Here is an 11,336-nt window from a genome sequence, read left to right on the forward strand (position 1 = left end):
TTAAACCTCTTTGATTTTAGTATTTATTAATATAAATGCTTTTAGGGAATGGGCTGCTCTTCTTAGTCTCTGCTGAGATCATTAAATGAGTGTTCAGGAGAAGGAGTTGTAGGCAAGATGCCATATTCCAACCTTATGGTTAAATATTGGTTTAATTTCTTTACCGTTTGTATTTCAAAAGATGTTCCTTGCTTTTTTGTGTTGTCAGTAGAGAAAAGCTTTTCCCAATGAGAAAGAAGAAAGGTCCTTTTCTCTGCTTGACACTTGCCACAGTGCCAGACTCTATGATGTTAATGCAGACTCATAAAATCAAGGACGGGTATGAGCATCTGGAGTGTTGGCTTCTGTATTAGTAATGCCTTTGTATGTAGCAGTTCATTAATCTGCTGGATTTTATAAAATAGAATCAGAGAACAGCCCTTTTCCTTCGCAAAACCATGTTCTAAGAGACATGTCAGTTCCTTGTTTCAGCAGTTGCAAAAGGCTTGGGCTTCAGATGGAGTAAGCTGTGATAGTCTCTAAGCAATTTCCAGCATTCAGTCATAACTGTTTCTGTCTTAAACTGGGAGAAAAGGATAACTCCTCTTGGTGCTCTGAAGTAGGAACTTAAAACCTAACTTAAACCCCTATGCTGTAATGTGGAAGTGTGGCAGAGCACTTCCAGTGTGCCAGACTCTCTTGAACTGCTCTTGTTTATCATCTAGCTCATTTGTTCTGTCACGTTGGGTAATTTTTTGAAGTACTTTTTCCAATCAATAGAAATTATTTGAACTTAACTTTTTTTTTTTTTTCCGTTGTGGAGAAATTTACCTAAACAGAGACCCTCCATCAGGGATAAAAAGATCATCTTAACAGGGGAATCAACGTATGCAAACTGTGACTTGGATCCCTCTTCTACAGTATATGAAAGAGGTTTCTTAACCAGCAGGACACTTCATAAGGAGAGAGGATGTTCCTAAGAGAAGGAAAGGCTCTGGCTAGCACTGTCTGACTTTGCTGCTGTCTTGCAGATATAGCAATTGTTAACTGTGGCTACTGTAGTGCACTGTAGTATTGCTTTGTCTCTAAATTCAGATATTTTACTGATATTTCTTTAATGTATTTACAGATAAAAGGCATGGATTTAGCCCGTTCTTAGGTCTATTGTTACTCTTTAATCCTGAGTTAACTGCTCTGACAGGGTGGATATAACTGTTTTTGTAAAAGATAGATGAGAAGTTTTAGATCCCAAATTGCTTGTTCAGCAACAAAAGAAAAATAGTCATGGCCGCAACTTTACCCTCGGTGATTTCATTTCTATGCTGGTGTCAGGAAACCTGTACGTGAGAAGACAAATCTTTTAAGTCATTTGGTGTCAATTCTAAGTCTGTCGAGGGGCCACATTTGATTGGATTTTTACTTCTCATGGCTGTTGATGCACTCAGCAAAGCAGAAGTCAATGATGTTCTCTGCTGATGTGCCAGCATGCCCTGACCTGTCCCCATGCTAGGAAAAGGAAGTATCCACAAACATACCTCCAGAATGCTCTATAACAGAAGGACTTAGCTGGTGCTTGTGGCTTACTTGAAAACTTTTTCCCATGAGCTAAAAGTGTCTCCAGGCAGAGGTCATCAAAGCATCATGTCTTCCTTCTCATCTTTTATTATTCAGTGAAATCTGTGTGCCTGTTTTGGAACATAAGCTTTGATTTGGAATATCAATATCTTTGATATTCCAAAGATAAGGACATAGAGAAGAATCATTTGCTCCAGACTGGTGTACCCAAGAACTAGAAGAGAAAACAATCTCTACATTTTTTTTGCCTTTGGAAATTATCTTTCTGTTCACAGTCAGTCTCCCAGAGAAAATGGCTCCTGGTCTCTGTGAACTAGACCACACTGATACGGTTACATTTTTCTAGTTGTTGCTGTAGAGCAGTCTGAAGCTGCAAATACCTGACAGTTGCATTTACCTGACCCCATGCCTGGTGTTGTTCTCAGGTTCCCAGAGATAAAAGGCTGTTGTCTGTTAACAAAGTGAGTGATAATCAAGAAGACCAAGATAAAAGGTACAGTATTATTCAAAATCATACACCCAGCTACTAACAGTGTTGATCAGTTGTGAACTGAAGGAACTATGATAGCCTGGGGGTTTATGGTTTTCTTCCAGAAGATAAAAGAATTAAGATTGTTTTGGGAAGCAAGCTTTACTAGGTTTTACCTTTAATTTATTGGAAAAATTGAACGATATTGTTAAACATGCAATTTTCAAAGTAGCAGAAAGTTTCAGGGTTTTTTTTATGTTTGGTTTTGTTGTTTTTCTGCTGCTGAGATTAGTAAAATCAGATTATATTTTCTTTCACTATTTTTCTCCTAGAAAAAAAAAAGGGAGTAGTTTGGTCTCAGTAATGTGATTTATACAGTTGTATTTAACATAACTTAGGGTCTGCCCAGAAGCAAATAAAGTCTTATTAATTAATTCAGAACGTTTTTCTCACTCCTCTTAGATTTCAGCCTTACTTTAAGACTAAAAGTGACTTCAATTGAAGAGTCACAAGAAACTGACTTCTACTTTTATTACAACTTGTAGACAAGAGAAAGTGTATATTTAGGTAGAAAGAACTACATTTTTATTTGTAGGAAAGTATCTTCATGTAAAATTATAGCAGAGAGAAACTACACAAGGTTTCTTTCCATGTAGCTGATTCGGGACAGCTTTAGATGGTCTCCACTAGCTGTGTAAGGTGAAAGTGTTAGCAGGTAGTAGTGTTAATTCTAGCAGGTAGTAGCATTAATTCACTGTTTCAAAACAGAGCATGAAACCTTTTTGAGTGACTGTTTTTCTTCTGTGAACACCTAATAAGTTCTTAAGTTGAGTGTGATTGACAAAACTGGCCATTGGTACAAAGCCAAGAGAGAGGAATTCTAATGTCAGAACATATCCCCTAGGTTGAAAACAAAGCAGTATGTTACATCTAGTACAAGTTTTAACAGTTATCAATTTTATGTCAGTGCAACCGCTATCAGCAATGGGATTGCTTTCAACAGCAGCCGCGGGTAGACGTAGGAATGCTGCTGGAGGTTACCCTGCAGCCACTGTGGTTACTGAGCTACTCTGGTACAAAGGGATTCCTGGGCTCGCTCTCAGAAGAGCGTTGGTATCAGAGGTGCACAAGCAGTAGTGTGCTGTCAGCAGCCTGAAAGGGCATGCATCAACGTATGAATTTTGCTGTTGATATTCTGCCTGTGTCACATGCAAATTGTGTACTGTGAGTAATCCATACCTCGCCTTACTCTTTATACTTATTTTGTGCCTAAAGGCTGTTGCACTGGTTGATTGATTTTGCATCCAAATTCTAAGCCAAGGCAAAAGCAACCCCAGATACCCAGAGTTAATTGTAATGAGCCGTACTGATTATAGGTCAAATCAAATGTATTCTCTTTCTCTAGCTGTTACAGAGCTCTGGACCTCTCTGCTTGACTTGCGATGCATTTTGCCTGGTATTTGTTAATGTACTATTTCTTATGGCAACGGCTTATCACAGCTGAACGATGTCCTTCCCTGCCATCTGAGAACATTGAACTAGTTAGGGAGGAGATTTACTCTGTCGGGACAGTTTGTAATGTGTTTTGTTTTTATCTCACAGAAATTGTCTTAACACTACGGAAGCTCAGAGTAATTTAAGTGGGGGAGAGGACCGCGTGCAAGTCCTGAAGACGGTGCCGGTTAACCTTTCCTTGAACCAGGATCCTTTGGAATCATCCAAAAGGGACTACAACACCAACGTGTCTGGGAGCTCGACACCCATCACAGGGACTGGAGTGACTGTGGTTAAAGTAGAGGAGTTCACCCCTGTTTTTATTACCCCACAAGCACACTATGCTAGAGGAGAAAATGAAGAGCATCGAGGGGTTATCTTTGAGCCGTACGAAGTGTCCAACATTGCTCCCCACACCAATTATCTGAAAGATGACCAACGCAGTACTCCGGACAGTACATACAGTGACACCTTCAAAGAAGGAGGAACAGAAGTAAGTTTTTCACCTCACATTAAGAACTCAATAAAGAGCTGTAAACAAGTTAGGGAGATTTGAGCTTGTAAAAGAGATAAGGAGATCTGAGCTGTTCAAAGGAGCCATTAGAAGAACAGTGAAGCTTGTTTCAACAGATTAGTCTCTGCTCCTCCCTGTGTTCCTGTCAGTCTGTGCTCTCATTATAGGGGAGGATCATGAGGTGTTTCAGAAGAGAGTTTTAAAGTTTTTTTATTTGAAATTCTGAAAATAATAGATACTGATCTTTTCTTTTCTGGGTTATTGTGTCAAGTAGAGGATAGTTGCCATTCATGAAAGAAGATGGGTTTCTCATAACAAGATGTGCCATCAGACCTATTTGTAACAGTAAGAAACAGTAGCTACTTTGTAAAATTTGGGAAGTTTAATGTTCTTCTGAAAGTGCAAATGAGCAGTGTCAGCCTCTGCTGCTGGATAAACAAAAGTAATTTATTCAGAATCTGTCTGTTGCACTAAGGTCTACTCTGCAATATGGGCAAGTGAGAAAAAGTAGTAGAATTAGATGACTAGAAGGGAATGAAGAAGTTTGCAGGCAAGGGGAGACCAGGGTGCATGTGTGTGTAGCAGAATGAGGAGAAGAGAGACAAGGACCTACCTTGTAACTATTTTACAGTTCTTCTGAGACAAAGTAATTATACCGGCAGCTTTAATTTGGTGAGTATATCCTGGCTGCTTTTGCCTGCTGCAGAAGGATGCAAACAAGCCAGAAATGTAGAAAGGTAAACATTATTTAAAGCTAACAATAACTCTGGAAATAACTAGAGATATTAGGTGGTAAAACTCTCCTTGGATTTTTTTTCCTCTATATGAAATTTTAAATGTAACAAAAATACAAGGCAAGCTACATTAAGGTTGAGTTACTCTGAAGATACATAAAAAATTTACTATGTGTTTGTGTATGTGTATTATAGAAAAGTAAATTGTCTCCGCACAAGCATCATAGAACCATACGTCTAGAGGTAAAATACATTTTCAGGTGTAGAACCCATTTAGGTCAACTAACTGAATAATTAATGAAGAAATATAGCTTGCTATTGAAGAACCATCATTTTAGCTGTTGTGGGATGTGCAGCTGAGAGCTACCCAAACAGCCAGTCTGCACTGTGCAAAGTGCTGTTGAGTGTGCAAAGCCGTTTAGCTTGGTGGTAAAAAGGGAATTGTTGTCCTTGCATCCCAAACTCCATGATATGGTAGTTTTTGTTACAGTAGTAATATTAATGTTATATGTTTTTTTGTTTTTTTGTTTTTTTTTTAAAATGATAGGCTAATAGCAGGGTATGATACTTGCCATCTAGGCTTTCTCTGCAGACTGTGGAGAATGGGCAATCAGATCTGAACTGCCTCTGAGTGGCAGGAATGGTTTACAAAGTGCACTCACTCATCTCAGTCTTCGCATCCCCTGTTAACTGTACAGGGAGGCTGAACAACACAGCTAAGTCCCTGTCTGTAGCTGGTAGGTGAGATGTGTGCCACTGCTGGTGGCCTTCCACCCCAAACACTCATGTGTTTGTGGCATGAGAGCAGGAAGGGCTTTCCCACCCTGCTGCAGCCTCACTCAGCACTTAGCCTGTCCCGTTGTTTTTTCTCAGCTACCCAAATCCTGGGATGTGCTTTGCCCCTCTGGCACTGTGACTTCTCCAGCCACGTGCAGTTGTGTAGGGACAGCTGTATGAAGCAGATATAGGGAGAGTGTGAAGTGTGAAAACATACCAAAAGAGAAACTTTTTAGCATTTAAAGTAGGAATATGGTTGCTCTTACTACCTTTCCTATTCACTTGGTGGGAGTGGCTGAGTTTGGCTGCAGTAGATTTGGTCTGATACCTACTCCCTTTTTAAACATATTATAAATGTGTGTTTAGAAATTGTTTCAAAACATTTATTGAATGACTTAGTTCTGTTACACTGAAGGAATGCTGAATTTTCAGAGATCCCTGTGGTACTTGATACTTCAGTCAATCACTTGCTGTGTTCTTCAGGTACAATTTTAACAAATATATAAATGTACCTTTCTCATCTCTTTCATATTCTTATTTAGCTGTGATTAATTTATTAGGTCATTATAGTATAAACTAAATTTTGGAGGATACATAAGTAAATTGAATGGTTTTGACCATGTCAACCTCTAGCCTTCATATAAAATGTGATTGGCATGTCAATATGGGACCATCTTTACCATAGTACTCCTTGGATGTTAGATTTCTTTTAGTATGTAGCTTGTCTATTCCACTGCTTGTGGATCCTTGACTTTTGATGTTCAGGAAATATTCCTAACTTGTACGTAATACCTTTTACACTTAACGAGTATTGAACTGGATATTTGTTGTGGCACAAGTGTACACAAGGTAAAATTAAAAACTGTTTTCAAAATTTCATGACATGACACTTGTGGAAACAAAACAGCTTTTAATTGCTAACTGGTGATTGTAAAAAAATCCTGGAGATTTAACGTGATGGTCCTTCAGTGAATGAGAGAGACATCAGCAAAAACAGCCAAGCCAATAAGAAGCAGCAAGGCTTACACAGCAGAGTATGAATGGGTTTGTTTGCTCAGGACAGAGTACAAATCATTGCTTAGTCTGCAAAAATATTTCATTTTTTTCAGAATTCCACTTCTTGATGTAATATTTTTTTGATAGGTACATTTTCATTTTTTAAAGAGTGATTGCAGGTTTCATGCATTTCACTCAAACAGAATCTTATATTGAAGGTAAACTATTTTCTTGGCCTGCATCACCACTCCTATTCAAAACAGACAGTATAGCAATCTAAATTTTTGTCAGCATTTCACTGTTGGCCTTGAGGAGAGGTGACCACACAAACATTTTTAAAGAGAGCAAATCAAAACAAAAAGTGAAGTCTCTAGGAAAACGTGATTTCATTTGAAAATCTGTTTATTTGAGATAGGGTACATTTTTTTGCAGGCTTGTTTTAGAGTACATTAATGTGTAAGCAAGGAGTTTAGTAAGTCAGAAGATGTTTTTCAGCTACATTGCTGTAGCAGTTAGGTTATGAAAAACTAAAAGCTTGATATAAATGAATGATCTCTGTTGATTCTAGTATAAAGACCCTTTATATTCCAGTTTTTAGGGATTTTGAGTGTTAAAAGGTTGATGGTTTTTTCAGAGGGGTCCTTAAATAAACCTAATTCTCCTTTTGTTGGTGCTTGCCTCTTGACTGAATCAAACTATATTTAACTGTTGTTTTTATTTTTCAGAAGTACCGCAGTGTGTCGGTGGGGGCTGAAGAATATATTTATGAGCAAACAAGGTACGGCAAAGGCTTTGAAATGTGTTGACTGGCGTCATATAGGAATGTATTGAGGCTGCCTGTGTCCACTTCCCACCCTCCCCTTCATCACCCTGGGACACCTGCAGGGCTCCCTTGATGCTGCTCAGTGTCACTCTCCCCTTATTCTCCTGCACATGTTGGCTTTCATATCTGACCAGTTTATATCTTCCACCTATTACCTTTCCTCAGCATTGTTTTAAGTTACTAACTCTTCTGAAGCCCCCCTGAGATATGAGAGAGTAAAACCGTTAAGAGAGGTCCTCCAGGTAACAGGGCACAGCTTTGTCAGATAGCTCATGGAAACTCTTCCTCAGCTTTCAGGATGGCAAGATGCACAAAGACATCTAGGATGGTTGAACTGGCTCCACGCACCTTATGGAATTCCCATCTTTAGTTTTGTCTTTTTCTTTTTCTAAGTACTTGTAGTAGGTTTTCTGGGAAATCCTCTGTCTTTTTATACTGCTTGTTGTGGTATGCCATGTTTACCTGTAAAATAGCACAAAGAATTCAAAAGAATTTTTTTTTAAAGTTTCAGAAAAATGCATATGTAGAATGGGCAAACATTGCAGAGACGCTTTAATAAAGACTGTGATCAGTAAAGTTCATAAGCTGATGTTTTGTTTCATGCTTGTCAATAGTTCTCTTTGTATCTGAGAGATTACTCTCACTTTAGAAACAGGAATGTGCCTACCTATTTTTCCTGGAGTAGGCATATGACTTCTATATTAGAGATTCCTTATGGTTTTGTCTTTTTTTCTGAGGAATATTAAAACAATCATTAACTGCAGTGAGCTCAGAACCAAGTCATTGTATAGGCAGTACATATGAAACAGATACTTGGCAAAGACTGCTCACTTACTACACTGGATATAAAATTGAAGGCTAAAGCATTGGTATTGTTAGCAATTCTCGGGCATTAAGTCTTTCTTGCTATGGCCCAGGTCCACATTAGAATGAAACCTCCAAATGCACATTAGGAAAAACAAAATAATCCTTCCTGGGAGTTACCTGGAAGTGATAGGTGCTCAGGAATGAAAACTTCAGACTGAAAAAAAGAACTGGTGAATGTGAAACCTTGGAAGCCTGATAGAAGATCCCTTAATCACTACATGGGGCTTTAGCTAAGACTCATGGTGAGATTCAAAATAGTATTATAATGATTTGAGTGGCTGCAATAAGTTTTAAAGGTAATAGTAATCCTCCTGCTATAGGGCCTGCTTTGGTTGCGAGCTGAGGGCAAGGAGAAAATTCCCAAGTGGTACCACACAGAGCCTGTGGAATTGGCCAGGTGCAGCATGTCTGGGCTTTCCATTTTTTGACATCTCTCTGAAGCACACAGAATGCCAGGAAACAGAAGACCAGACTGTGGCAGACTGTAGGCAGCTCTGTTAAGGCACTGTGTGTCTGACTTCAGTTCATGCAAAGCCCTTCTCAGCACACATCCTCATTAGGCCGTCTGTCTGGTGGGAGGCCTCGAGGTGCATCTGCCAGGCTGCTCAGCATCCTTTGGTGTGCATCAGGGAGCAGTCTGGCAGCCCCCAGCCTGCAGCCCCGTCGTGTGGCACCAGATCAGAGGGTGTGCCCCCGCCGCTGGCGGCCGTCACTCCGCAGCAGAGGCGGGTGCAGCAGGGTGGGAGCTGGGTCCACAGCACCAGTGGCTCTGCTCTTCCAGTCTCCTCAGCTGGGGACGTGCTGCGTGCCAGCGCGGACAGAGCCTCTGTTCCCCTTGCACACGGGGCAGAAGGACCATGGCAGTGCACACCACTAACCAGAGTTAAAAATGCTTTTGTCTTCCCCTTTTTTCTGTATTGCTATGGCACTGTTATGATAGTCCAGAGTATATGCTTGATCTAAAAAGCTAAGGATACGTAGGATATGGATACATTGAAAAGTTAAGGATATGTTGGTTTGGACCAACATTTTCATCCTTTTGGTACTACTCCAGCACTGCTTAAATGCTTTGCTGAATTAGACCTCTGTGAAAGTGCTTCTCCTGTATCTCCAGTTTGTAAGGACATCCTGCAAATTACTCCTTGCATAAAGCTTTCTGTGGTGACCAAATGCAGTTTGAAGAGAAGATTCTGTAAAGTTAATATTATTTTTCATTTAAGAGAATGTGAGAAGCCTCAGGCATCTTTTTTATTGGATTTTATTGTTCAAGCTCATTATTTGAGGAGGTGGCTAGAAGAGGCTCTGTGAGAATTGTGTTCAGCTAACAGTTCACTAATTATTGGAGCTTCAAGTTTTAATGGTTTGAGAACTACTTGCAAGGTTGAATGTTCTCTTGTGAAGAACGATGTCTTCTAAAATCTGACTTCCAACACAAGAGCAAACTCTTTTTCTCTGATTTTTGTCTTTTTCTAAGGGAGTTTATGTGATTGGACATACAACTAAATGTAGGTACTTTTCTCTGTCCAATTAATTTTGAAACGAAGTCTTGCTCCTCTAACCTGTACTGAAAGGAGCAGTTGGAGTTTCTATTCACCATGTCCATCTTTTGCAACAAGTTATATTTTGGTGTAGCTGATTTCTGGCAAATTATCCTGAATTCCCTCCTGGTAGTTGATGCTCACGGTGCGGTACGTAGTCTTGTACTTCATGATGGTTCATTTCAGGGAAAGGAAAGATTTAGTCTTTGAGCCAAGAGAATTACAGTCCGGATAGTTTTATGCTTGATTGCCAGATCTGATGAACTTGAAAAAGAAAATTGCATTTTTAAATGCCTGTGTGACCTTTTCTTGGAATTTTATTATTACCTTCTTATGCCTTGCTTATGCAATGTATGAAATACATAATAAATGGGGATAAAGAGAAAAGGAAAAAATATGGATTTTGCTGGTGTTTCTCTGCCTGTCTTTTCAACAGCACTTTTCAGTATACACTAGAAGCTACTAAATCTCTGCGTCAAAAGCAAGGGGAGGGGCCCATGACCTACTTGAACAAAGGACAGTTCTACGCCATCACTCTGAGCGAGACGGGCGACAACAAATGTTTCCGGCATCCCATCAGCAAAGTCAGGGTATAGTCCAATTTTCTTCCTCGATGGGAATGGAGCTCTGCAGATAACTGTACTTGTAGTTGGTTGGATTTTAACTGCTTTTTTTTTTTCTTGTGGGAGAGGACAGAGCAAGCTTACTCTTATGCCAAACGTAAAGGTGGGACAGTAATATTGATGGTAGTCTCAAATATTTGGGGATCAGTTTTTTCAAAGTGTGATCTTGCAATGAGTTATTGATATACATATCTGCCTCGGTTTGTTGTTTGGCAGAATGGTAATTGCACAGATAGTGCACTTGACATTGGTGAACCATTGCCATGATTAAAGAAAAGATATCAGAATTGCTCTGTCTGTTGTGTGAGTCCATCTTCACTCACTCGTGCACTTCAGCAGCTACTTCCTAGTGCATTTCAGATAAACTCTGAAGAGTTAAAGCCATTCTTTGTGATAAATTTCAAATAATTTTCATTAAGTGTGAGCTTTCACTTGATATTCACCCAAAAGTATGACAAAATGGATGATTTGCATCTTGGATTCTGCAGGTAGAATTGGAGCTTTGGTATCTAGCAATATCTGCCTGGTGAACAGACCTCCTGATTTCCCTGGTAATGTTTTTGAGTAAGCAAATCCTAACCTAGTAACCTTGGAATGAACAATGAGCCTCAGAGTAGCTGCCCTGCAAATTTCACCCTTAAGCTGCAAGGGCTGCATATGTATGAGGCTGCACAAGTGTTTCCATCCAAATAAATGAAGTACCATAACAGATATTGTGACTTTAGTTAAAGGAACCAATGAAAGTCAACATTTGCAGTGAAGCAGACAACAGCCTATATGTTTCTATCTTACATGAAGTTTAGAGAGACTCTTCATAAAGAGATTTGTAAACATGAATAGTAATTAATTTTTAGCCTTGTTTCCTAAGGACGTGAGGCTTATGACAGTGTTTCATTGTTGGCTGAAGCTGATGTAAGACTTCTCTGCTGCTGGAAAGTCTCTTTCCC

The 11,336-nt window shown here is 39.5% G+C and overlaps 1 protein-coding gene across 1 annotated transcript in view; it reads left to right on the top strand.

The window, feature by feature from the left end:
- GRHL2 (grainyhead-like 2 (Drosophila)) overlaps window positions 1–11,336 on the top strand; it is a gene marked incomplete at both ends in the record, with an annotated part of 31,764 nt that overhangs the window by 1,207 nt on the left and 19,221 nt on the right. Inside the window, 4 exons of the mRNA XM_008940574.1 lie at window positions 1,980–2,047; window positions 3,626–4,010; window positions 7,264–7,316; window positions 10,203–10,356. Of these exons, the coding sequence (XP_008938822.1) occupies window positions 1,980–2,047; window positions 3,626–4,010; window positions 7,264–7,316; window positions 10,203–10,356 (660 nt within the window). The remainder of the gene's footprint in view (window positions 1–1,979; window positions 2,048–3,625; window positions 4,011–7,263; window positions 7,317–10,202; window positions 10,357–11,336) is intronic.

Source organism: Merops nubicus, unplaced genomic scaffold (assembly GCF_000691845.1).
Source record: "Merops nubicus isolate BGI_N331 unplaced genomic scaffold, ASM69184v1 scaffold27195, whole genome shotgun sequence".
In the NCBI taxonomy this organism is placed as follows: Eukaryota; Metazoa; Chordata; class Aves; order Coraciiformes; family Meropidae; genus Merops; species Merops nubicus.